The 25,831-nt window shown below is 48.3% G+C and overlaps 1 protein-coding gene across 2 annotated transcripts in view; it reads left to right on the top strand.

The window, feature by feature from the left end:
- The first annotated feature begins 346 nt into the window (after positions 1–346).
- The window catches only part of NFATC1 (nuclear factor of activated T cells 1), a 110,974-nt gene continuing 85,489 nt past the window's right edge, over positions 347–25,831 (top strand). Inside the window, exons 1-3 of one of the 2 annotated variants that reach the window (XM_058803573.1) lie at positions 347–479; positions 9,322–10,420; positions 19,488–19,647. In XM_058803573.1, coding sequence (XP_058659556.1) covers positions 347–479; positions 9,322–10,420; positions 19,488–19,647 — 1,392 coding nt within the window. Of the gene's footprint in view, positions 480–4,271; positions 4,469–9,321; positions 10,421–19,487; positions 19,648–25,831 lie in introns of those variants that run through there. The other variant, XM_058803581.1, reaches the window with a different exon arrangement.

Below are 25,831 nucleotides of genomic sequence, written 5' to 3'. Positions count from 1 at the left end.
CTGCGTCAGAGCGAGACTTCCCCGCTCCGCACACTCGCTGCCCCCGTCCCCTGGCTGCAGCTCTCCGCGGGCGGCAGCGCCCGCCGCCCCGTCCCGCCGCCTCAGCGCGGGCAGTGCCTCCGAAGTCCCCACGCACACCCGCCCTCCTCTCCATGCCCCGTCCCCGGGGGGGCGGCAGCGGCGAGCTCCTGTGCCTCCGCGGGCGCGGCTACTACGCCGGGGGCGGCGCAGTCCCGGTCACCGGGTCGTGAAGGCGGGCGGGGGGGCGCGGGACAGGCGGGACAGGCGACGAGGGGCCGGCAGTGGCCCAGGGCGCGGCGCCGGGCTCCGCCACCCCGCCGGGTGGATGCCAAGCGCTGCCCCGCCGGCCGCCGCCGCGCCGCCGTCGCGGGACCCATCCAGCGGGAGAGAGAGGCCGGCGGCGGCCCCGCAGGACGACGCCCGCCCGCTCGGCAGCACCATGAAGGCGGCGGAGGAAGGTAACGGGCGGCGCTGCGGGGGGCGGAGGGCGGGCGGGCGACGGTGTCCCCCGGTGTTTCCCCGCGGCGGCCCGGAGGCTCGCCGGCGGCCGCTTGCCAATAGGTGTCTCTTTCGTCTCTCGCAGGGCGCCGCCACAGCCGCGCCGCTGCTCCTGGCCGCTTCCCGCCGGTCCTGGGCCCGGGCCCGCTGCCGGAGGGGCTACGAGGGCGCCGGGGATCCTGTCAGGGGCGCACGCTTGGGGATTCCCTCCCCATCTCGGGGTTCGATTTGGGGGGGTCAGTATACAGCCCATCGTTGCAGGCAGTCACGTTCCCGGGAAAAGCAAGGAGTCCCGGGCAGTGCCAGGCGCCGTACCGGCGCTCCTGGCACACCGGGACAGGCGGGCACGCCGCGGCCGCGCTGCGGGGCTCCGCCGCCCCGCTTACCCCGCGCCCCCGGTGGGCGGGCGCGCTGCCGCCGCCGTCCCGGCTCGGGGGGAGCGCTTGCCCTTCTATCCCAGCTCTGAATCACAGCTTCTTTCTCTCCTGCTGCGAAAAGTGCCCTGAAAACACAGTGGCAAAGTTTCTAGAGGGACAGATGGTGGGAGCAGAGCTCGGGACCGCGCAGCTCCTCCCGGCTGAACTTGGCTCCTGCCATGGGTAGCGTCTGGCTGACTTCGCCCTCCCCTCTTGCCAATCGAGACACTGTTCTCCCCCCGGAGCATCGCTATCCGCCTACCGCCGAAACTTTCGGACCTCGCCGCTGCTTACGGCTCCTTTCGGCCCCGGCAGCGGGACCTCGCAGGCATCCCCGCCGGGCATCGCCTCCGCGCCGCGGCAGGTGTGGGGCAGATCCTGGCTCCCCGCTGCGGGCCCGACGGCTCCCTGCTCCCCTCCCGGCTTTCCCCGGCTCACAAGTTTCCTCCTTATCCAGCGGTGCCGCCGCTTTGCAGCGGCTGCTGCTGGGGCTCGGGCAGGGCGCAGTGAGCTGGCACGTCCCGGGCAGTAGAAAGTTGTGAAGAGGCGAAGTGGGGGGGTTGTCCATGTCCGCCGCGTTCTTTCTGCAGCGTGGACAACGGGATTCCATTCCCCGGGTTAGTCCCCGGAAAGCTGGAAGGGAGCTCAAGACCCATCTCTCTTTTTCTTTCTTTCTTTTTTTTTTTTTTTTTTTTTTTAATATTTATTTTTACACAGCTGTTTTCACCCTTGGAGTTAATTGCAGTTGACAAGATTCTGCCAGGGCGAAATCTACAAGCGCGGCTCTGACTGTGGCTTGCGAAGTGGAGAGCCTTTTGGGATGGAAGTTAATTATACTGTATTTAATAGAAGTGGCTGGCGTGCCAGTCGCACACTCAGACACCCGTGGGCTGCACGCACGGCTCTTCCAATGACCTGGGCTCCAAGCACACTGAATACACCGTTTGTAAAAATTACATCCAGAGGCAGCTGACATAAAATGCCTTCTGCAGCCTCTTGTAAAGGATGAGGCTTTATTTCTGTGGCATTTCTGATGCTTATGTTAAAATGTGCCAACCCTCGTTGACAGTTCTCTTCCCCAGTGGTGTGGTGTATTTTGTAAGGGACTAAGAAAATGAGTCCAGCCAGAAAGAGTGACCCAATCCAGGAAACACGTAGGGGAGCCCTGCACGTCAGGATTGCTGTCTGCAAATTAAGGTGCCATTTGATTGCCAAACTACAACAATCAAAGAAAATACTTTATTTCTTGTTTAGTCTGGGAAGAAATGTGCAAAGAGTCCCAGTGGGAGGACCTCGTTTTTTTCTTTGGGTGGTAGCGAGGTGTGGTGTCCTTTACCTTTGAAAATGCCAGTGTTTATGCCAGGTTTAATGCCATTGACAAGTTACATTTCACTTCAGGCTGGGGAGCTGCAGCTGAAGCAGACCATCTGATGCATCCCTTGTTGAACCCGCTTTATGGAGTTGGAACAAGTCCAATTAACTCCAAGGAGACGCTGGGTGGGCAGCGGCTGAGCTGGTAGATTGGTCCGCGGGTGTTGCAAGGGCGGCTGGTGACACGGAAATGGCCTTTTCAGGGCGCACTGCCTCCCCATAGCTCGTTTCTCTCTTCTCAGTTCAATGACACTGTTTCGAACTGGACTGTTAGCTGGAGGGCCACTGTTAATCTGTCCACACATGCGGTGTCGCTTCGTTTCTAACCTTTTCATGGCACATCTTTCCTCTTTCTCCTTCTCACGGGAAGGGTGCCAATTGAAATATTTCATTGACAGCACTAATACTAATGGCACTGACAAATCAAGTCGTCTGTAAATAGTGTGGGACAATTCACCAGTCTTGCAGGTACCTCATGGGGGAGAGACGAAGGATCGAGGGCAGCAGGTACTTGGGAGCTTCTCCTCTCCTCCCTGCCGGGGCACTCCAGGAGATGGGCGTCTGGAGCAGAGCAGGGTCGGGGAGGGTTGTCACTGGTGGAGCCGGGGGCCTGGCGGCTGTCCCGCCTGTAGGCCCTGGGCAGAGAGGGGGCCAGGAGGCACATCCGTACCCGCTGCCGGGGCAAAGGCTGAGGGGCGTGCACGGGGGAAGCGGGCCGCTCCTCCCTGCGGCGCGGCCTGAGCCGGCGCCCCGGGGCGACCACGGTCGGGACAGGCGCAGGGGGAGCGGTTCCCCTGCTGCCAAGGCCTTCTGCACACTCAGGTGGGTCAGCCCCGGCATTTAGGCACTCACGGCCCCTTCGGGGCGAAGCCCAGCTCGGCTCCTGTGAGAAGCGAGCCTGCAAGGTGGCTCGTCCCGGCGAGGAGGGGGAAAAGAATAATGGGCTCAGATGGAAAAAATTGTGTTTTCCTGGCACTTTAGAACGGAGATTTCGGTCGCAAGCCTGGAAAATGGTATTCCCTGAGTTTATAAGAGAATACTATTTCCAAAACTGCTTTAAAAAAAACTTCCTTTCTTCCTTTTGAAACCCGACCTGAAGCTTCGGCAACTGAGGAGCCGAGCCGAGCTGCTGGGGCGGACGCTCCTTTGCCTGGCGGGGATCTTTAGAAGGTCCCGGTGTAACATGACAGGAAAGCATCTCGAAACATAAAGTCTTAATTTACTTTTCCCCTAATTTGTATCCCGTACGAGCGGGAAGAGAGACAGGCCGGGCAGAGTCCTGTCAGCACAGCCACCGGAGCCCTTTGCAGGCGCCCTCCCGGTGTGTGGCGGCGGCCCGGAGAGGACCTTTCCCTCTCCGGCGCACGGAGGCGGCCGGCAGCGTTCCGAGTCCCGCTTTACTGCGCTTTTTATAGCAGCTGGCACTAGTGGGTGCTGCGACTAAGTGAAATTAATAATAAATAAATGAAAGCGGAGCCTCTTGGCTCACAGACGCGGCGTGGTGGGCATCCACGGAAGAAACTTTATCAGTCGTCAGCGAAAAGGGAACCCGCCGGTGTCCCCCTTGAGTGGGCTGAGCAGCCCTCCGTCCCCACTTCCCTCCCGCTGAAGCGCGAAAGGAGCCGCTCCGGCCCCCCGCCGTTACCGCCGGTCGGGAGCAGGTGAACTCCCGCCCCCTGCCCACCCCCGGGCTCCCCATCCCGCCCACGGCGAGCCCTCGGCGGTCTGGGTCTCCCCCGGTGCCGGGTGCCCCGGGTGGGGAGAGGGTTCCCGCGGAGCACGGGCTGCGCTGCAGGGGCAGAGCCCCGGCGGGAGGGTGCGAGGGGGCCGGGCACCGCGGTTGTTTGCATCGACCCGGAAACATCAACAGCGCGCGGGAGGGCGGATCGGAGGCGGCGGCGGCAGCGAGACAGGCCGCCCGTCGGGGCCGAGATCACGTTACCGAGCGCAGCCGTCCCACGCCGTGCCGGGGCTCCGCGCAGCCCGGCCCGCCGGCAGCAGGTGTCCGGGCGCGACGGGGCGGGCCGCGGCTGCGCCACCACCGCTGCCAGGGTGCCGGAGCGTGGCGAGGGTCGCGGCGGGAGCCATGACGGGCGTGGAAGCCGAGCAGGAGTTTGACTTTGATTTCCTCTTCGAGTTCAAGCACAGCGATGAGGGTGGAGGTGGGTCGCGGCAGCGCGGCCGGGGTACCTCCGGGGGTGCTGACGGCGGGATGCTGCGGGGAGCCCTCCTTGCACTGCCCCGTTCGGGAGGGGAAAAGGCTACCTCCCTTCGCGGGGTAGGGGAGCCGGCAATCCCGCCCTGACGGGTCTGCCCGGCCCCGGGCGGCGCTGGTCGCCTCAGCCGCGCCGGGAAAGCGGCGAGCGGGGCCGCGGCGAGCGGGATAGAGTCCTGACCGAGCGGCAGGCGCTCCTCTGGCGGGTCCGTGGCAGCAGCCGAACGAGGTGCAGGGGGAGACGACCGGGGGGGCCGCCGGTGCAGAGTTTTTAGAAGTTTGGAGTTGTTTGAAATGTCCGGACCCCCTCGCTGACCGCTCGCACGGCTTGCCCGGCTGGCTTTGGGTCTTGCCCGTGACAGAGATGGCCTGGTTGAGAACTCACTTGAGCCCCCTTTCCCCATCCCCCCGTGAGCCGGAGTTAGGCTCAGTGTTTAGCTTGAAGGTCATCCGCAAATAAAAATAACGGGCGTGAATTTGTCACGCGTCACAACTGTTTCCAACTCTGGTGTCTCGGTCCGGCTGTCTGTTTTTATGGCTTTTAAGCAACGCTTGAGGTGGAAATGCGGCGAACAAGGCTGGAACTGGCAGAGAGAGAAGGTTGCCGCTTCCTGGTGCGTGGTTAACTCGCTGCAGCGTCGGTGATAGCGGGTCACCGTAAGAGCTCTTGTACAAGTGGGTGACTTAACGCTGCCTCAGAGTAGGGCTGTGTTTGCTCTGTGCCTTATCTTTTTGCCTGTAAATTCTAGCAGGTTTGCAAATCCTTGGCTGCCTAACGCAGCCTGCCAGGACATGAGCGAAGGTGTTTGCACCTTCCTAGCTCTCCCCAGTTGCCCACCTCTCTAGGAGAATGTTGGTGTCCAAATAGTTGTTATGAGCTTCTAGTTTTTACAAGAAGGCAGTTTTTAGAGTTTCACACCAAGCTTTTCTGATAAGCGTTCTAGTGATTAGACATCTGAGTGTCTAAAGTGGAGGGGCCTAAGCAAATTAATGTCGAAGTCCTAGTGTGAGAAAAGTACCTAACTCCATTAGGCAATTTTGAAAGCATGAATTTAAACACAGACATAGATGTGGCTTCATCTATGAGTAATGTAAGACAGCCTTCATCTTCTCTAAAGACCCTACAAGCTGCAGGTGTTCAGCATTCCTATTTAAAATATGTAAATAAAAAACGATGGTGCTCAATGCCTTGCAGGATCCGACCATTAATGATAGAAAGGAATAAAACTTGCTGACTGTGAAATAACTAGAGGAAAGGAAGGAGGTTTTTAACTGCTACAAAGGGAAATGTAATATGTGGAGGTGTCCTCAGAACTCAAAAGGGTCCAATTTCTTGTCCTAGTTATACTTACCATGAGTGTGGATTTGTTGGAGCAGAACTGATGCAAACCTGCACTGGTCTATCTGATACTGGGCTTTGGCCCAGGATATTAAAATACCCTATTAAATGGTATATAAATGGTATATAAATGGTAGTCTGTACACTGGTCCTGGGTGCCTCTGTGAGTCACAGTCATAACAGTGACACCACGGCACAGGCGTTACCTGCCTTTCATCTGCATCAGGACTGTCAAAATATCCTACATAGCTACATTATGTGATGCAGGATTTTATTTCTACCTGTCTCATTCACCCTGGTGAGGAAAACATCAGCATGTTATAAATGCTGACTATGGATGTGTGTTTGATGAATTTTGTAAATATGGAAGTTTTGGAGAATGAGTTTATTTCAGAAATTTTAGATGGTGGTTTTTAGCCCACAAACCAAGGTCTCTGTCTTGTTCCTAGTTCTGGCTTTTATATTTGGTAGACATATTTTCTACATGCTGCTTTTAATTTTAAGATATCTAAATACGTTTGGAAGGCTTTGGATTTTGCATCTTTTTATTTTGTGTACTGTTGTACACAAACTATGAATTGTATGGCATTCTTTTTCTTGGGCCTTTAAAAGTTGGCTTAAAAAAAAAAGCATAATAGTTCTAAAAGTGGCTATTCCTTGTCATGTGAATTAAGGAACTTGTTGCTTATAGCACTTGAGGCTGTCTTTTAATAATTTTTTTTAAACTGGATTCCAAAGGCTCATCTGAGCTTTGTATTGCCTATTGAGTCTGGGCTGCAGATCTCCAGCAGACTGCAGTGTTTGAATTCACTCCAGTCATGCATTAGAATTTGAGCAAACTGCTCGGCTCACAGTACTTGTCCCTGTTATTTTGTTTGTTTACCTATTTATTTTTAATACAAGATCTAAGAGCGCTGATTCTGCAGTCAGCAGAGGCAAAGCCCACCTGGTGGGTGCAGAGCTGGGGCAGCCTGCCGAGCCCCCAGTCCCTGCCTGGAGTGTCTGGCTGCATGGTGCGTGGTAGGGACTGGCTGGGAGCGGTTCCCAGCTGTGCCATGTCACCAGTGCCTTCCAGCTGTGTGCCAGAGCAGGAGCCTGTGGAAGGGTATGTGGAAGAAGAGCACAGCCAGTGTCCCAGCAGCAGTGTGGACATGGACATCACCTTCCTCTGGAGCTGGAGGAAGCAGTGAAGGGGCTGAAGCTGCCCTGAAGGCACTACTCTAGACCCTTTCTCTGAGCTAGTTTCTGAAACAGATAAGGTCTTACCACAGCTGTACCATGTCAGGGGTTTTTTCCATGACGGGTAGGAGGGAGGGAAGTGGTGGTGGTGGTTGTGGGTGGTGCGCCCAAGTGGCAAGGCAGCAACATAACAGAACTGATTTTGGAAGGAGGGAATTCTGATCCCCCTGGCAGATCTGCCCCTTGGTGTGACCAATGCAGTTGGATTTTGTCAAGTAGCACCTCTTTTGCTGTATTTCCTGCTTCCCTGGTTGTTTGAATAGAGCGTGAAGCTGCAGCATGTTTTGAATAATCCAGTGTTATTTGTGGCACACTGCAGTGTAATTTAATGACCCTTCCTGAGCAAGTGGCCAGTATCTGAGGGCAGACTAGAGAGCAAGTTCAAAAGGTGTTGTTGCTCATCATTCCCAACTGTTACCTGCTATGACATGCATCAACTGGAGCTGCTGTGAAGCTGCCACAGCACATTAATTTTTCCTAACTACCGTTTGCCTTGGAGTCGTTGCCAGAGAGAAAGGTGAGCGTGGGATCACAGGTGGATGACACCAGAGAGGGCTGAGCTGATAAACAAGAGAAAGAGAATAGCTGGCTGTGCTGGTTACCAGCTTTGAGGCTTGTTTGCATTTGCAGAGCTCCCTGGTCACCTCCGGAACAGCAGCTGCAGTAATTAACACAGCCTTTCCATATCTTCCGAGGGAAGGTGCGCAAGATGACTGCCAAGGGAACTTGCCTCCTGGGATAGAAAGTTACAGGTTTCCCATGTGGACTGGCTGTGGCCGTGGGGCATGTGGAGTTTCCCTCTGTCCTGCGGGAAAGTGATGCTGCTGCCATAATAAACCTCAGGGAAGGCTGACGCATTGCAAGCACAGCTTGGGGCTGGAGCTGGGTGCATTTCCAGACTTCTGAGAGGAACCTGTACACCAGCCTTACCCAGACTCAGAGTTCAGCAGTCATTGTCCCTGATACAAAGATTTGGCTCTCTTTTTCCAGTAAAGTAAGAGATACTGGTGTTAGGGCTTACGTGTCTGGTTCGTGTGTCCTGGTGACGCAGAGCCTCCCTATATCAGGAAGAATTGAGGTGAGGATTCCTCATCCCACCACAGCTCAGAGCACCAGGGGCATGTTGTCCTTGGTTGAGGGCTGCCCATTTCCCCCATGGGCAGCCCACCAATATCTCTGGGTGACAAAAAGAGTCACTTATACATCCCTGGGACAAGGGAGCAGAGCTGAAGGAATGCCTTCAGCAGGCAGACAGCCAGGCTAGGCAGAGATAATGCCATGTGGACCAGTTTTGAAACGCTGGTCCACAGGGATGCTGCTCTACAGGGATGGAGGCATGCAAAGGGCACGTTGTTCCTTGTGCTTGGTCAGGGAGCCCATTGGCACAAGGCTGTGATGTGATCTGTTACTTTCCAGGTTTTCCACACTGGCTGTGCAGCTCTGCTCTTGCTTTTATACTCCCGTCACTGTTAAATGGTTGGAGAGCTGGCCCAGAGCACGCTGCTGGCAGCGCTTGATGTGGCGTGTGCAATAACCAGCAATTTCAGTGGAATTTCAGCTGCCGCTGAGTAGTGAGACATCCGTGTTTATCCTTCACCTGGTCTCTGCCAGTTGGGCTGGAGGATAAGTGGTCCCAGAAACCAGAGCAGATCAATAGATCCATCTTTTTCCAAAATCCTAGTTAACTGGAACCAGTTGGAAACTTGCTGTAATTGAAATTTCGATTGTGTATAATTTTTTTAACAGAATGCAGTTGATCTTTTTCTTTGCTTTACTCTGCCTCCACTTTTGTTTTTTTGTCCAGTTTTTTGTGTATTCCAACTTTTCAGTGAGGGAGTTAGGCTCACTTATGTAAAAACACATCTCTTCAGTTGCATCTCTGAAGGCTGCAGTCTCCTAGAATCCTGAAGCAATGTTGTTTGACGACTCAATTTTTTTGCTTTAAAGGTTCACCTAGGACCCATGTTCCCAAGACCAGCTCTGTCTGCATGCATTCCCCATCCCAAGATATCTTGTCTTGTTCTGTTCAGTCAGTGGTGTTTTCAAGGATGCTAGTCTGCAGCCTCTTGCCCAACATGGCACACCTCTGGGCTGTGCTGTTGAGGAGAGCTGTGCTTTTGTGTGTTGTGCCATGTCCCACCATTTCAGCTGGGTATGTTACTAAGTGAATATATTTGTGCAGCACCTCATGTCATTCTTTGTTGTTTGTTTGTTTCTTCCAGAACACTATAATTATGCATCTTCAAATGTAAATGCTGGCTTGCCTCTAAATGTGGCACATTCCTCACTGTCAACTCCATGTCATGGCCTGCAGACATCAAATCCCGTCATTTCAGTTGTCCCATCGACAAACCATCCTTCTGGATACGGAGGGCACATTGACAGTGGAGCCTCCGAGTACTACCTGCCGCCAAACATGAGACCTAATGGGGCTCCAGCGCTGGAGAGCCCCAGAATTGAGATCACGTCTTACATGGGATTGCATCACAACAACAACCAGTTTTTCCACGATGAGGTGGAGGAGGCCATCCCTAATGCCAAGCGGTCGCCTTCCACTGCCACTTTGAACTTGCCGAACATCGAGGCGTACAGAGACCCGTCCTGCCTCAGTCCAGCGAGTAGCCTGTCTTCCAGAAGCTGCAACTCTGAAGCGTCTTCCTATGAGTCCAACTACTCATATCCATACACTTCACCTCAGACCTCTCCGTGGCAATCCCCGTGTGTGTCTCCAAAGACCACCGACACAGAGGAGGGCTACCAGCGCAGCATGGTGGCCTGTACTTTGCTCAGTTCCCCGAGGCACTCTCCATCGGCGTCTCCCAGAACGAGCATCACAGAGGAGAACTGGCTGGGAGCTCGCAACTCCAGGCCTCCGTCTCCCTGCAACAAAAGGAAGTACAGCCTAAATGGCCGGCAGACTTCCTATTCCCCACACCACTCCCCCACTCCTTCTCCGCAAAACTCACCGCGGGTGAGCGTCACGGATGACACGTGGCTGGGGAACACAAACCAGTACACCAGCTCCGCCATCGTCGCTGCCATCAACGCCCTCACCACTGACAGCACCCTCGATATGAACGATGGGATTCCCATCAAGTCGAGGAAGACCACCATTGATCACACCCCATCCATGACTCTCAAAACGGAGCCGACTGGCGAGGATCATGGGACCATATCGCCAACTGCCGATTTGTCACCAGAAGACTTCTCCAGCTTCCAGCACATCAGGAAAGGAAACTTCTGCGAGCAGTACTTGTCTGTGCCACAGCATCCTTATCAGTGGGCCAAACCAAAGCCTCTATCTCCAACATCCTACATGAGGTAAGGAACCCCGACTTAAAGGACAATCCCAGTAGTATCTTTATTGCATGCTTTTGTTTCCTCCTTTTCCTTCCTGTCTTGTTTCCTGCCAAATCTGCCCATCCACTCACTCCACTTAACTGTGTCTTGTGACACTGCCTCTGTTGTTGGTGTGGTGTAACCACGAGTCAAGCCTTGAAGGGTGAAAGAGGCTGTTCAAGGAGCTGGCTATGCATAGGTTGTAACCAGTTATCCACTTTCCAGGCGATGAGCCCCAGGCTGGGAAGTCTGGAAATCAGGCATTCAGAAGCTCAGGGAGCAGGACCATTTCGTGCCAACAAACCTGTAGCTTTACTTGAAGTTTATTATGTCTCAGTATTTTTATATTGCTGGACAAGCATATGATCTCATTATGGTGATTGTTGCAGGGCCTTTTATATTTATGCTTTGTGCACAGTGAATACAAGTTAGTTAAGAAGATGGTTCTTTTGCGAATTATTTCAGCTTATGTGAAATTTTTTCAGCTCATCTGAAGGCTGTCTGTCAATATTTTTCTGTCTCTACTGGACAGTGATTCTCTGGGTTTTTTTGTCTTCCCTGCTACTTCTGTTTAAAGAAGAAAAACTAATTTTTCAGCTGCTGGTGGTTCAATCTGTTTATCAAATTTATTTATCACAACAGGGCTCTGGGTAGGAAGCAGTACAGAATAGCTGAAATCTTAGTTACATTCATTGCATTTTCCTTCTGTCGTAGATACAGACTTTATTTTGGAGTCTTCTGTAAGAGGCATGTGGTGCAGGAAAATAGTTCAGCTTTCCAAGGGCTTGTAGGCTGTTCCTAGTCCCTGATCCTGATGGTCACCCCCTTTCCTCCTCCTCCCCAAGCACACCTGGCTTCTTGCACTTGACAGTGAAGCTGCCTTTCTCATAACGAAAGCAGTAAGTGTGTAGTTGAAGTGTTTTAGTTAGCAATGCATTTCCTGGTTTCCAGCCTTGTCATTCCCACCTTTCTTCAGCCAGCACCTCTCTGCCTTGTGCTGTCTCCTGAAACTGAGGTGGAGTGGTCCATGGCTCTTAATGTTGCAGCTCACTCCCCTTCCTCATCATTCTCATTCTCATTCTCCTCTGCATTGCCAAGCTCCTTTCAAGACCCTGGCTCAAATCAGTGCTGGGAAACGCAGCAACCCCTTTGGGTCCAGCCACCCAGAGTTAGGCACTCATCTTTCAGAGCTGGGGTGGAGACTTCTAACACCAGGCAAATCCTTCAGAGCCTTCCCATTTACTTAGAAAAAGCCTTTTCTGTTCCCCCACTGCAGTGCCAAGTAGCCCATGTTCATCAGAGAGGCTGGCCCTCAGCTGTTGTGTCAGGGGCAGCTTTTTGTCGATGACTTCAAGGGCAGGAATAGGACAGTTTGCCCAAACAGGCTTTTATCTTTCCGGTGCAGCAAGCGGCCGTAGGCGCTGTGCCGCGCTCCGTCAGGAGGCACCCGGCGTGCCTGTGTGCTAACACAAACAAGAAAGGTGAAGTGCACAGAATGAAGCCCCACTATGTTGTGTATTTAACATTTTTTCCACTGTTTTCGTCTTGTATAAAATATGTTTCCTGGTTTGCAATATGTTTCCATGTGATCTCATTAACTCGTGCTCTAGGGCAGTTGGAAGTTACTGTTGAAATGTGATTTTTAAGTTATTTTACCAATCAGATACACTGACAGTGCTTCCTTCCACCAAAAATACCTCTCATTTTATGTATATGAAAGTACTGGGCAAGTGAGCACGGACGTCAACAGGATCACAGCCTACGCAACAGAAACTGTTATTTTAAATCTTTCCAAAAAAATTGGTTAAGAATTTGCCACAACAGAGCTGGATTTTTTTCCTGTTATGTTTCACATCTGTTCTATTTCAAATGTGAGGACTGGAGGGGTGGATTCCAACAAACAACTCAGGCTCCAAAATCTACCCGGTCATAATGATTTTGAGATAACCAGATTTGATTACCTCCTCTGTCCCTTCCTGAATATGCAGTACAGTTTTCATCAAAAGCCAGCATGCCTTGGAAAATCACTGACGCCTTTCTCTCCCTCTCTTGCATTCCCATCTCTTTGGGAGCAGGACGGAGCGGGCTCAGGCACACCATCGGCTGAGTGCTGTCTCCGTTCCCAAGATTTTATAGTGGGCATCAGTCTTAAAAGGAAACTGCTTTTTGCTATTGTTACTAAAATTGATGATGTTTTTAATTTTTCATAATTAAAGTTCAGCCTGCTTTAGGCTTTTCAAATCCTGGGGCAGGGGAATAATAAGAGTATATAATGAGGCTATAATAATGTCTGTCTTAACAGAAATAGAGTCTTTATGTGTTTCGTGAGCTGGGATGCTCAGCCCAGTCCCCAGGCCGTGGGCTCTGTGGTGCAGATCTGCGCTCACTCATCTCCTTTCAGACTATGATCATGTGACTGTTCCTGCACGGGGCTCGAGGGTGCAGAGGATGACAGGCAGGGTGGCAGGAGAGAGCCTGACCTCACAGCTGAGGCTTGAGCTGCACAGGTTAACCCAGGGCTGGCGGGGATTTGGCTGCAGTCCTTTGGTTGCAGCCCAGGGCCTTGCATCAAATTTTGGATGAAGAAAATATTTAAAGACCAAGCAGACATTCCAGGGGAAGCACTGGAGCAAGCAGTGAGGTAACAATGGGAATCACACCTTTTCTAGACCAAAATAGTTATCTAAATATACCAGTCTGCCTCAAAAAGCCCTGGAGGTAAATCATCGTGCAGAGTCAAGAGATGGTCTTTGTGAAGCTCTCTTTCAGTTTTATTTCCAACATATTTTTTATTTTAGTATTTGTGCATTGTGCTGTCTCATTCAAATGCAACTAGTTTCTGCCTGTAGTATCTCTCTTAGAGTTACTGTAGGAAATAATTTTAAGAGAAGCACTCTATTGGGCAGTTACTGTACAAGCAGAGGAGGCTCTGTGTTTCTCAAGCCCTTGCTGTGTCAGTGGTGTTCCTTCTATGCCATTTCTCCATCTCTCCTAAGTGCTATGTAATGCAGGATGTCTTGTGGGCAAAAATGCCAAAACCAAAATGGAAGTACAAGACTGGACTTCAGCCCTCGGCTATGGGGGCGCTGTTAGTGACTACTTCCAAACTGAAATCCCATTTTTTGTGTTCTGCACCTGATCATAAGCAGGTCCTAAATCACCCTATATCACAACAAAAAGTATAGTCACTCACCAAAATGCCATGTTTCTGAGTATCTTGCACATTTTATATGACTTCCTCTTCATCTGCTGTACTTGATTAAACACAAACTGAGATTTCTCAGAGGCAGTTTCTTACTCTTTGAAAAGTAGTGCATTGTATTTATATCAAGTGTAATCAGTTTAATCCAAGGAGTGTGTTGGCCTTTAACACTTGAGCTTGCACTAAATGTAGTGTTTTTCAAGAGAAGGAGAAATGGTTGGGTTTGTTGGTTGGGTGTATGGCATATATGAGGTCTACCACACCCAAAGGAGATTGCAGGTATTACAGGTGACTTTTAAAAGCTCCCAGTGGCATTTACTTACACAGTTTATTGTTTTCTAACAGTCAAAAGCCACATTTTCTTTAGCTGCCGTTTCTTTTTCATCCTCAAAAATATGCATATATGTTTTTCACCTCACAGGCACATGGTTATGTAGTTTTACATATGGAGACCGAAGTCTGTACCTAGAGAATGTATGGTTGGATACCTTTCTCCAAGTTGCAAAAAGCATATTTGACTTTTGTCTGCATCAGTGAGCTTTTTTGGGGTTTTTTGTGGATTTTTTGGATTCTACTTTTGGGACTCTGACAGTATTAAACTCAAGCATGCAAAAGTTGAGGCCCCAAATTATACAAATGATGTATCAAACAAACTATGATTACAAACTATGACTTTAAAATGTTGCAGAAATTTTTCTTCTTTCAAAAGAAGAAGAATTCATTTGCAGACCTTTCAGATGCTTTTGATTTTGCAGGAGTTTTTTGTCTGTTTGGTTTTGGTTTTTGTTTTTTTTATAGGTGTTTTGTTTCAGACCATGAAATAGAGGGCAACCCTACTTGGGAAAAGTTGAATTTCTAAGAAAAAGGTACCAGCAATCTTAAGATGAGATGAGACAGTCATTGATGCAGCCACATCGGATTTGCTGACCTGTGCATCCCTGGCGAGCTTGTGTGTTTATGGCAGGCGAGAGGAAATTCCTCAGACAAAGCAAAGGCAGGGCTGTCTGGGCAGGACTCAGTGAAGTGAGGACTTGTGGCTGTGTGGCAGTGACCATCTCCTGGGACTCATTAGTGTTAATTGAGGGGCTGGCACTGGGAAGTGGACAGGGAAGAGCCCAAAATGCCGCTAATCTTTTTTTTTTTTTTTTTTTTCTGCTATATTCTTGCTGGATAGGAATGTTTGGGTGCTTTCAACATGTTTGTTTTGCCATCACATAGCAGTGATGTTTTATTACATTTGGTTGCTGCACCATAAGGCTGAAGACTACTTGGAAGCCTGTCTCAGTAAAGTGATATATTTTTGTTTGTTTGATTTAATCCTCCCCATGCTTTCTCCTGACTGTTTTTTAGTTCATTCAAACAACCCTGTGAGCATCTTATTAATGACCTTCCTTCACCAGCTCATTTTGACACTCTAGGATTCTAAATTCAGAATAAGCAGAAATGCGATGCCAGCCACTTGTTACCTCCATTCCTGCAGCAATAGTTTCTTGTCATTTCTCTAAACCATCAAATGTGAAACTTCCCTTGCAAACCAGTCTCTGAGTGTGAATTTTTAGGACAGAAGGGTGAGGTATTATGTGGGAGAATGACGACGACTCATGTTTTCAGACTTCAGCATGAGGAATTCCAGGGTACCTCATGCACTTCAGAGAGGAGCTACTTGCTCCACATGCCAGCAAAATTCAGCCAAGTCTAGGGTCGGACACAGCATCTATTTTAACAGCCCACAGCCAGATTGCTCAATTGTCAGACAGGAAATTCAAAAAAAAGACAGAGTAAAATCTGCCCGCGTTAAGTCATAGGTGAAATATAAAGCAGGTGTATTTTTCTGACCACAATCGAGTTGGTGGACACGTAGTCATCACCGTTGTTTTCTTACTCTTTCAAAATCACACACAAGGATCTTTCACAGGCATCCACTTCGATGTGAGACGAGTAATAAATAATAAATCATAACCACAATTGCATTTGGTGCAGAGTTGGAGCAGGTTCAAGCTAGCAGCTTGGTAAAAGTTTCAGCAGCCCTGTGTTTTTTGTAGTTTGTGTTTTTGTTTCTACAGGAAAACTCCTTGTCAAGAAAACTAAGTTTAGCACAGGGCATCCAGTCTCAGCTGTATTCCTTCTAGGTCACTCACTTTACTTTGGGTGCTGAAAGACACTGAGCCTCTTCTCCTTCTAGGCAGTGGTTCATGCCACTCTCAGCTGTCTGGGGTAGGTGCCTCTGTGCTGCAGTATTTGTCCAAGAACAGGGATAGTCCCAGGGTGAGACTGGCAGTTGTTCTTGTGCCTTCTGCAGTTAGGAACAAAAATGTTTGTGAATCTCTTTTTCCAGTGGCCTTGGGCTAGTAGCTTAGAAAGTGTAATTATAATTTAATTCCCAAATGGATAGCAGCCATGTGAAAATGGAGCTTAAACACCTTTAAAAAGTTTACCAGAAGTTTTTATCTTTGTTTCCTCCCTGTATATATTCCAGTGGGCTGCTTAGTATCTTTTTTTTTTTTTTCTGTTTTTTTTTTTGTAACTTGATAAATCTTTCTGCTAAAGGCAGAAGTCAGCCAGACTGGATAATCTGTTTTTGATTTAATCATATTGTGTATCTGGTGTATGCAAAATAAATCACTATTCATCTGGTTTTTAATCTGATTTATGTAGGACAGAGTTATGTTGAGCCAGTTTGCTACAGCCTAGCACCAGGTTTTGTGAACCTGCCTTGAAGTAACCATACCTCATTGTAGCATTTAGGAAGACTACAGTGAGATTTATTAGGGCACAGAAAGAAATGGGACAGGTTTTCAGCTGGTGGAAAATGTCATCTGAGGAAAAAAGACTGATGTGTATTTGATAGGAAGACTGCATGAAGACCTTTAATTCCTCTTCTTGACTGCTGTGGTGGGGGCCTTCTATGTGACACAGGCTTGATGAGGTAGTTTGGACCTTTTCAAATTAATATTTGCAGCAACCAGATTTGATTTTACCACTACACCATTTGTTTGGTTTTTGGTTTTTGGCTTTTTCCTTTAGGCACGTTTAGCTGCAGAAAATTAAGTGCATGATGAAGATAACCTAACAGGAAATAGCTCTGACAGCCCCAGTCCATGACACTGCTAAATGCTTCACTTTGCTTCCTTTATCAGGAAAACTCCCATTAATTGTCAATTTATAATTGGGCAGGTGGTGCTTTGGAATTTTGATTGTAGATTTGAGGCTAACAGCAAACCATATTTTTGTTTTCATACTTTATTTGAGAACATGAATTTTGCAACTTGATTATACTAACATTTTCAGGTGCTGATTTAAAAAGGGGAGGTTGTGTGTTTCTTTGGTTCTTTTCTTTCAAAGAGATGTCATTAATTACAAAACTATGACTTCTATGTATCTTTAAAAAAACAACCCTCTTCACTTGAGGACTACATGCTGTCAGTCAGAGTTCTCCTTTTTAAGTGTTAAAAATTTCTAATCTGATAGATGTATCCTCAGAAAAAAAAATCCATCAAGTGAGAATTTACTTAAAACCAGAAACATCTGTTTAAAAATGTGTGCTGATCATCACCAGGAGAGACACAGCTGTTTTGCTCTACTCTTTGTCATTTATCATTACTCAAATATGCTTCATCCAGATTTTTTTTTTCAGACTAAAATATGTGTACCTAAAGTGCTAGGCAAAGAGCAGTGGCTACATACAATGGCCATCTGTCTGTAATTTTCTGCTGTCTTCTCGTTCCTTATATGAGCATGTAGCAGCAGAAGAGATTCCCCTCACCTCCAGAATGAGCCCTGGCCATTTTGGGGGAAAGGTTTGCACAGGAGCTCAGAGGGTGCAACATCCTGCCTGCAGCTGAGGCTGGGGCTTCCATGTGTGGAGGGGCAGAAGGAAAATTCAGTTTGTCCCTTGCAGGATCTTGCCAGTGGAGAGGGTGCCCCCCTGGCTTCTCTGGACTCCAGATGTTCATGGAAGCTCAGAACCTGCAGAGACAACTTTCTTTTAGATAAGCTTCCCCTTAGGGTGAGCTGGGATGATGAATACTTCCCTTTCTCTCTGTTATTGGGCTCCATGTCCTGAAGGCTGGAGAACAGAATACCTTGATGTTTGGAGCCTGCAACTTGCCACTGAGCTGTGCTGGAATAGCAGGAGGTGCCCAGGGAGCAGAGGTGGTCCTGGTCCTCACCCGGGCTGGGACGTGGTGGCTCCAGCTGACCCCTGTAATGTGTACAGTGTGTGTCCATAGGCATGCAGATACGTGGCTCAGACTTGTAAAACATGAAGAAGGATAAGGTAGGGAAATGTAGCACCGCCTGAAGTCTCAGCAGTGCTCAGCACACAGGCGGTAACAGATGTGAGTTCAATATGCTCGTGGTACAGGGCTGGGTAAGCACTCAAAAACCCAAAAGGCAAAGCACAAAAGTGCCTGTGCTAGTGGTAGAAGTCCTGTCCTGCAGTGGAGCCAGCAGGGCTGCTGAGAACTGTAGTGCCTGTGGAATATACCAGTGCACTGAGTGTGGATCACTGGGATGGTAACATGGAGTATCCAGCCTCCAGCTGAACAAGTGTTTGCAGTATATGCATCCAGTGTGGAAGCTCTTGCACATCCCTTCCCCTTCAGGCAGCTCACAGGGAAAGGGAAGATTTCACCTGTGATTCCTACTGCTCAGACTGCCCTTGCTCCTGGGCTGCAGCAGTGAGGCAAGGATCCAGTAAATCCCCAGTTCCCAGCCCCCTTGCAGGCTGTGGTGGCACAAGTCCTCTCACAGTGCCAGGGACCCCTGGCCCATGGCACCTACAAAGGGCCACGATTTTCTGCTTGCTGGTTGTCTTCTCCAGGCTGATGGGAGAGGTAATGAAGTTTCACATGAAAGGGCAGGGGAGGGTGTTGCAGTTGGGCTGTTTAACTACTTGCCAAGACTTTTGAAAGACACTCAGTGAAGAAAATTCACCAAAGGAAAGAATATAGAGTGGACATGAAATTAGTGTTTTAGTTGTAAAACTTATTGCTTAAATTTTAAGGTTAGTAAGTCTGTCTCAGGGCTGCTGTTTCTACTGTCCTTGTTTCTTTTCTTTCAAAGCATCAACTTGGCATTTCTTAGAGGTCTCCCAGCTATTTTCAAGTGTGGTTTTATACTGGAAGAGGGTTTCTAAGAATCTCATTCTCCCACCATTGAATGCTGTCAGGCTGCTTGATGGTAATAGGTGCTTGGTATTTTAGTATTTTAGTTAATTGTAGAGTCAGTGTTGAGCCAGAAGAGTGAGCTGCATGTTCTGCAGGCTTGCTCATCACCATCAATAGGATTCATAAGCAAGTCCTGACTTCAGAGTTTTCTCCTTTGCAGTGTATTAACCCAAAAGAGATCAGCTTTGCTTCGAGGCTCTCAGACATGCTTTATGTTGGGAGTGAAGCAGGGAAATAGCTTTTCCTTCTTCTTTCCACCCCCTGTAAACAGAGCAGATTTGTTGAAACCCATTAGATTCATTAAATGCCAAACTAGTTTGGCATTCACTTTCACAGCAGAAATCGTCTTTCTAAAACTCCCCCGCGTCTTTCTGCCTTTTTATTTTGCTTTGAGAGTTAGTATATATAATATTTGTAATCTGTGTCTTAAAAATTTTCACTCTTGGATACAAATCAGGTAGCATCTGGGCCAACAGATATGCTCGACCCATGAACCTTCCTAAAATAGCCGATACCTTCTAAATTACTTATGACATTATCCTTATCGATTAAATTTTAACTGTAAGAGGGTGAAGGATGAACTGTGAGACTTGGTGTCTAAAGTAATAGTGCTGGTTGCTTGTGGTTTGTGATAGTGTCCTTGATGTTAATTTTTAATCTGTTTTCCTTTCCATTGTAGCCCGTCCCTGCCTGCTCTGGATTGGCAGCTGCCATCTCACTCAGGACCTTACGAACTGCGCATCGAGGTGCAGCCGAAATCCCACCACCGAGCTCATTACGAGACAGAAGGCAGTCGAGGGGCTGTGAAAGCATCTGCAGGGGGGCACCCCATTGTGCAGGTACCAAACATGTAACCAGCAGCACAGGTTGTGTATCTCAGTGCTCTGTGGTGAGCGCTGTTTCTTCTCTAAAACCAAAAAGTAATGGGAGATTTTTCCTGTCCTCAGAAATTCCTGCATATGATCACTCCTTAGACTGCATTTTAAACTGAGCGGACCAAGTTTTTGGTGAAAACAATGCAAGAGCAATGTGAATACAGGGTGGATCGCTGCTCTGTCTGTTTAGGGCTCAGCGAGTGTTCAGTGGTGACCATGGACCGACTTGTGCAGTCAGACTCCAGACTTTATACTGTTTATTCAGTTTATACTGAAATCAGCTGGGGACGTGCCTCAGTACATTTAGTCCTTAACTGGCAGTTGGATCTAATCAGATCTGTGAATGCATGTTGGAGTGCAGAGCTGTAGTAGTGATGTAGATGTTGCTGGTTTGGATGTTGCAGTGAGTTCTGAGCAAAGGCTTTTAGAGTTTTTCTGTTCAGTTTCTAAAACCCTTCCAGCTGCTTTGGAAAGCATCTGAGATCTGAATCTAGTTTCATGAATTCCACCAAGCTCTTTAGTTACTCTGTATAAAGCATTTAATTTAATAACACTCTAAACTCACCCTTAATTTGTTTTTATGAGTAGTCTCATTCATTTTTAAAGGCCTTTGCTCAGGAGTAGGAAGAACAAGATTTGGTTGTTTAAAACAAAAAAAGAAAAAGTAGTGGGAGAGAGTGGGAGACAGTGCCTGTCCCTACCCAGCTGCTGCTTTCTCACCCAGCAGTTAAATTCCCAGGGCTGCCCATCAGGGCTGTGTCCCTGTGTGCAGCAGAGCCCAGGGTTTATCGCTGCCAGGATGCCACAGGACCCATGGATGCCAGGGCACTGCTGCCATGCTCACACGGCTTGGGCTCGTGCCACAAGCCATGCTGTGGGAGCAGTGGCTTGTTGAAAGCCCCGATGGCTCGAGATGATGTACGGACCACACGTGCAGGGCTGTGTGTGTTTATTTGCTGTAAGTCCCTGTTTGCAAACATGTCTGTGGAAGGAGCGGTGGGAGGCTGGGATGACGCCGGGCAGAGAATGCTGCTGTGTAAATGTGTGCTGCTGCCACAGCTGGAAAAGGAAAGTGAGGGGAGTTGTCAGCAGCAAACACACTTAAGCTCTGCCAGAACTTGTCAGGGACATGGGATTATGGAAGCTGTCTGCTGGAAGTTGAAAGGTTTTAGCAGAACATTTGTGAATGATATTAAAGAGGAGCATGTGGCAGACATGCTTGTTTACAATTAATGCCTTCTCTGTTTGTGGCTTGATGCAAGGAAATGCAAATGGGGAGGTATCAATTTGCAATGGCCAGCTTGGCACTTAAAGTTTCTTACGTGCATTTTGGAAAGACTGAATGTGATGCCAACATTTAATTGGACTAAATGTGTCCAGACATTTCCCCTCTCATCCCCTGTCCTGGTCTGTCAGGAGGGAGCATGCTGCTTCCAAACACAAACAAGTGTCAGAAGAGAGGAGAGGAGAGGAAATTACGGAAGGCCATGAAAGGAGGGCAGAGGAAGCAGACAGTCCCAGCCCTGTCAATTGGCTCTACCGGCTTAATAAGGATTAATGTATTTTTCAGTCCTTTTGTTACAACCCAAACATCCGTTTCTTCAAAAAGAACAGAAACATAAAGAGATGCAGAAAAAGCTTTTCTGTGCTGATATTGCCATCATGGCCAATTATCTGTTTGAAGAAATGCATAAAAGCTCTGACTTAGACCAGAGTTGAGTAGATGGATGGATTAAAAGTACTTCCAAAAAGAAAAGAAGTGTTTATAAATAATTTTTGTAAGACAAATAGTAAGTACTTAAAAATAAAGAAGTACCTGAAAAACAAATGTATGTATAAATAAATGGATAAGAAGGAAATCTAGGGAGTATTTTCTGTTAAATTGGTGACTGGCGCAACCTGAAAAATGCATCTCTGAAACATCAACAGGTTTCCAGATGGTTTGCATCAGGTTTGATTCATCCTACTGGGTTACACAGAAAGGACCCCAAGTTTTGAAGTTCAAACCCAGATGTAAGCTCAAACAGAATCTGAATGTCTTCAGGAGAGAGATTTTGGATCAAGCTTTGCTCTCTTTAATGTTTCTGGTGTTTTCTTTTCTGTTGACTCAGGGAAAACGCTCATAAAACTGCTTTGACCTCTTGTACTACCCTTTTCTGTTACATTTTTCCCATGCTGACCCTGAGGTCTTTCTTATGTTGGTACTTTGGGGAAACTTGCTTTCATTCTGCTGTTGTTAAAGCTCTTCCCCCTTTATCTTCAACAAGAGGAGAATATGGATGAGGTCTCTCTCCTCTCTCAGTTTTTCTCTTTGTTTCAAACCCCCTCTTGTTGGCATCTTGCTTCCCAAAGTAGATGTTCTCACATTAATACCTCCACAAATCTGTTGGGCATGCTAAGGCAGAGAAGAAGTAAATCCAAAAAACATCCACTGTTCATGGCATGGTTCCCAAGTAAAATTGCCAGGAGGTTGCTTTCTCTGCAGCTGGAGCAGGTTTGTCTATCTTTCCTAGGCAACATTAGCTTCCTTGCTGCTGATCCATCTCTTCTTTTAAGAGGTGGAATGTCTGAGGATCAAAGGTTTCTGAGGCAAGCATGCTGGATGAGGAGAGCAGTAGCATAGGAGGGCAGGAGTCTCTCATGGGTATGACATGAAGCCCAAGCTTCAGAGCCAATTTTTTCCTTAGCTCCTCCACTCTGGTGACTTCTGTGTGTAGCTGGAGAGGGCCCCACATACAGCTGAGGAGCTGGCACTGTGCTCAGTGCCACCACTGTATGAGATTGCTTTTCTCTCCCAAACTGAGCAGGCAGAGCTGAGCATGGCAGGCTGCCTCAGGAGCTCATACTGACCCACGCAAAGGCAAGCCTGGTGCGTGCTGGGGGCTGCCTGTGGCAGCAGTTCTGTCTGCCACTTGCTCCTTATCATCTCTGAATCATGTATGGGACTTGCTCCCTGGAAGCTCCCGTGTGCCATCTCCCAGGCGTATTTCAGCCAGCAGGATTTCCTGTGGATTTCCTTCTGTGGAATGGCAGCACCTTCCCCACTGCACTGGTTTGGAGTGCTTCAAGTTGCCTGTGAAGGCTCATGAGCCTGGTGACACAATATTCCTCTCTTTCACATTTTGCTTTTACCTGTTTGGGTGTTGGGCTGCCATGGCAGCTCCAAGCTATCGCTGTTCCTGATTGCTAAACGTTTGGAGAGTGGGATGAGCCGGCACGCCTGGCGAGCTAAAAATGCCGCAGAGGGTTGGCAAGCAAGTGGTGCTGGGGAGCGGTGCTGGTGAGCTCACAGCTGGCACTGGCTTTCACCCCTTGGCTTGGGGAAGTATTTCGCGAGTTGCTGTTGCCTTTGGTGATTTTAGACTGGAGTACTCCCACCTCTGAGTCAGAACAGGGATGGTGCCCTGGCAGGCACCAGGCATTGGGAAGCTGCATATTGTGTCCGGTGACTGTTAAACCTGGGACCACTCTGAGGAGCAAAATCCTGTCTGTTACCATCCTGCTGGCACCTACTCCTTCTCAAGAGTTCGTGGCTCAGGTGAGGATTTTTTAAACAAAGCAAAATGAAGCAAACGGGTTAGTTAGCAAACCCACAGTATTACGTAGCTACAGACACATTTTAAGTGAAATGAATTTAATTCAAGGGGTTTACATCCAGAACACCTTAAAAATGTCCTCCATTTGGACCTATCTCACAATTCTTTTGGAGAGTAGTGGTGAGGAGTTGCACAAGATGGGGTTTGCATTCCAGCCAGTGATGGCTCTGTTTCAGCTACAGGTAAGTAATGCAGCAGATAAAAGTTTGCACTCCCCAGGGAGGGATGGCACCAGATTGTAAATACATGGTCTGTAGATATTCTAATTAATAACTCATCTTTGAAATAAGTCAAGCACTTTGACTGCCTGAGATGGAATTTTTACAAGCAGGGTGTGGTGTATCTATGAGATAAAATCCAAATACTCAAGAATGTTTAATTAAAGGGCATGATGTACTCCCATAGAAGATTGTATTCAACAGTGAAAGAAAATATTCAAATGCATGGAGTACTCTAGTAAGCACTTTTAAAAGCCATGACTATTATTAAACTTTTTGACACAAAATATGCCATGAATTCTCTTCCAGGTCACTCCTGACATAAAGTTGATAAATTGGTTAGCAAAAGGAAAGAAAATTAGTTGTAGGGGTTTTCCTTTTTATCTAAGTAACCAGTACTATCCAGAATTTGTTTTCCCCTTGAAAAATTAGGTTATTATGGAATATACAGTGAATGCTGCCTTGCCTTTCACTGTACCTCTTGGAGTGAGAGGGTAGAAGTTGTGTTTGGCTTCTGTGCTCCAACACAAAATTTCATCTGAGCCTGTGCAGAGCTGAATTGTCGGAACGCCCTCATTTTACAGGCAAAACTCAATTATTTGTCTGCTGATTTACATAGTCAAAATGTTGTTTGTTCTGGGAGATTTGCTCAAGAATAATCCGTGTCCTTTCTTGACGAGACCTCAGATAGGCATTTCAGGTCTGATTTTCAAAGGCCTTGAGGCATACACTGGGATTTTTAAATCCCCTTGTGACTATGAAGTGTCAGGCTCCCTTCTATGGCAATCACTGCCTTGGTATTTTTTGTACATCTCCACATCACCATAATTAGGCACCAACATGCCCCTGAGTCATTTGTGCATTTCAGCAACACATGGAGTGTCTTACTGTTTGCTTCCCATGGATCAGTTGGTTTTGTTGCTTTCGGTTAACGAGCACAAAGTCCCAGTGCAGGTGCTGGCCACCACAGCTATCTGCCAGAGCCTATAGACCATCTTCAGACCTATGAGGAATGAATACCTTTTGCAAACCCCCTGGGGAATAGAAAGCCTTGTTGACAAAGCAGTGTAACTTCAGGGGCCATCTCACTCTGATTAGCACCTCTCATACCCTGGCTTCACACACAGCCAACAGCACGAGGTCAGACATTCCTGTGATAACCAGAAGGCTTGATGGGAACCAGAGAGAACTGGAGAGCTAAAGGAAAGGACTGGAAGGAGCTGTTCACCACTGATGATAGAAAGAGGATGAAGGTAGAAGGAAGCCAAGAGGAAGGCTCTTCCAGACAGAGCAGGCCAAGTTCTTTGCAGCACTGTTGTGGTGCTGCACATTAAGAGTGAACCCATGGCGAGTTCCATTATATGGGACCTGCAGTGCGTTCCTAAGTGCTTTTCTTGGTAGGGATCCCCACTGCTACAAGTTTGTTTTAAACAGCAGAACTGCCACCATTGCTGAGTGAGTCAAGGGAATTATAAAGAAAAAACAGTCCCTTGTAGGTCCAGCTCATGGCCATCTGACCCCTGAGCAAGAGGAGAGGATGTGGAAAAAATAGTGTTAGCTGCTTCCCCCTTCCCTCTCTGAGTATATTGGGGCAGAGCAGAAGGCATATTCTCATTACTAAGCAGTAATTCAACTCATCATGCTACGGTGGACTTCCTCTCTGTGCTGCTCTTAGCTTCTTTTTAGATTGCAGCATCACTGTTTTGTTCAGATGGAAATATAATCCTTCCTTATGTTGGGCATATAAAGACATTGGCAAGCACCTGTTAGCCAGGTTGCAATTAATAGCACAAAGCCATGCAATCACACAACAAACCAGACAGGGAACCTACACTTTATAACCTTGTTTTAGGCAGCCCGTACTTCTTAAGACTAAATCTGAGCTGAATAGCTTTCTCACTTCTTGCATCTGTATAGTTAAAGCAAAACCTCAAACTAGCACACAGATAATCAAAACTGAAATGTAGAATGATTTGGCAGATGTTTTAAGGCTGCTATTGCTTCTCTAAATCCAGAAAATGGAAGAATGCCCATTGAAAGCTTTTCATCACAGTTGTTGGGTGGTTTTTTTTATTAGGAGGGTGTATTTTGGAAAGGAGAAAGTTTCTCATTTTTGGGGTTTACATGAAGTTGGTGCCACAAAGTAGTTCCACAAGCACAGCTGTATCACTAGCTTGTGGCCTCCCTGAGGAGGGATAAGTCCAGAAGGGAGCTGTCCTGGAAAGTGTGCTGCTGTCAGCTGGAGAAGATTTCATGACCCTGAAAATGCAACTTCAGTTCTGATTTATGAGCCGTCCTGGGGACAGGCCTCTGCTGTTTGGTGCAACGGTCCTT

The sequence above is a fragment of the Ammospiza caudacuta genome, chromosome 1, assembly GCF_027887145.1.
Source record: "Ammospiza caudacuta isolate bAmmCau1 chromosome 1, bAmmCau1.pri, whole genome shotgun sequence".
Taxonomy (NCBI): Eukaryota; Metazoa; Chordata; class Aves; order Passeriformes; family Passerellidae; genus Ammospiza; species Ammospiza caudacuta.
Note: the sequence above shows the minus strand (reverse complement) of the source record. Positions and strands in the feature narration are given on the sequence as shown.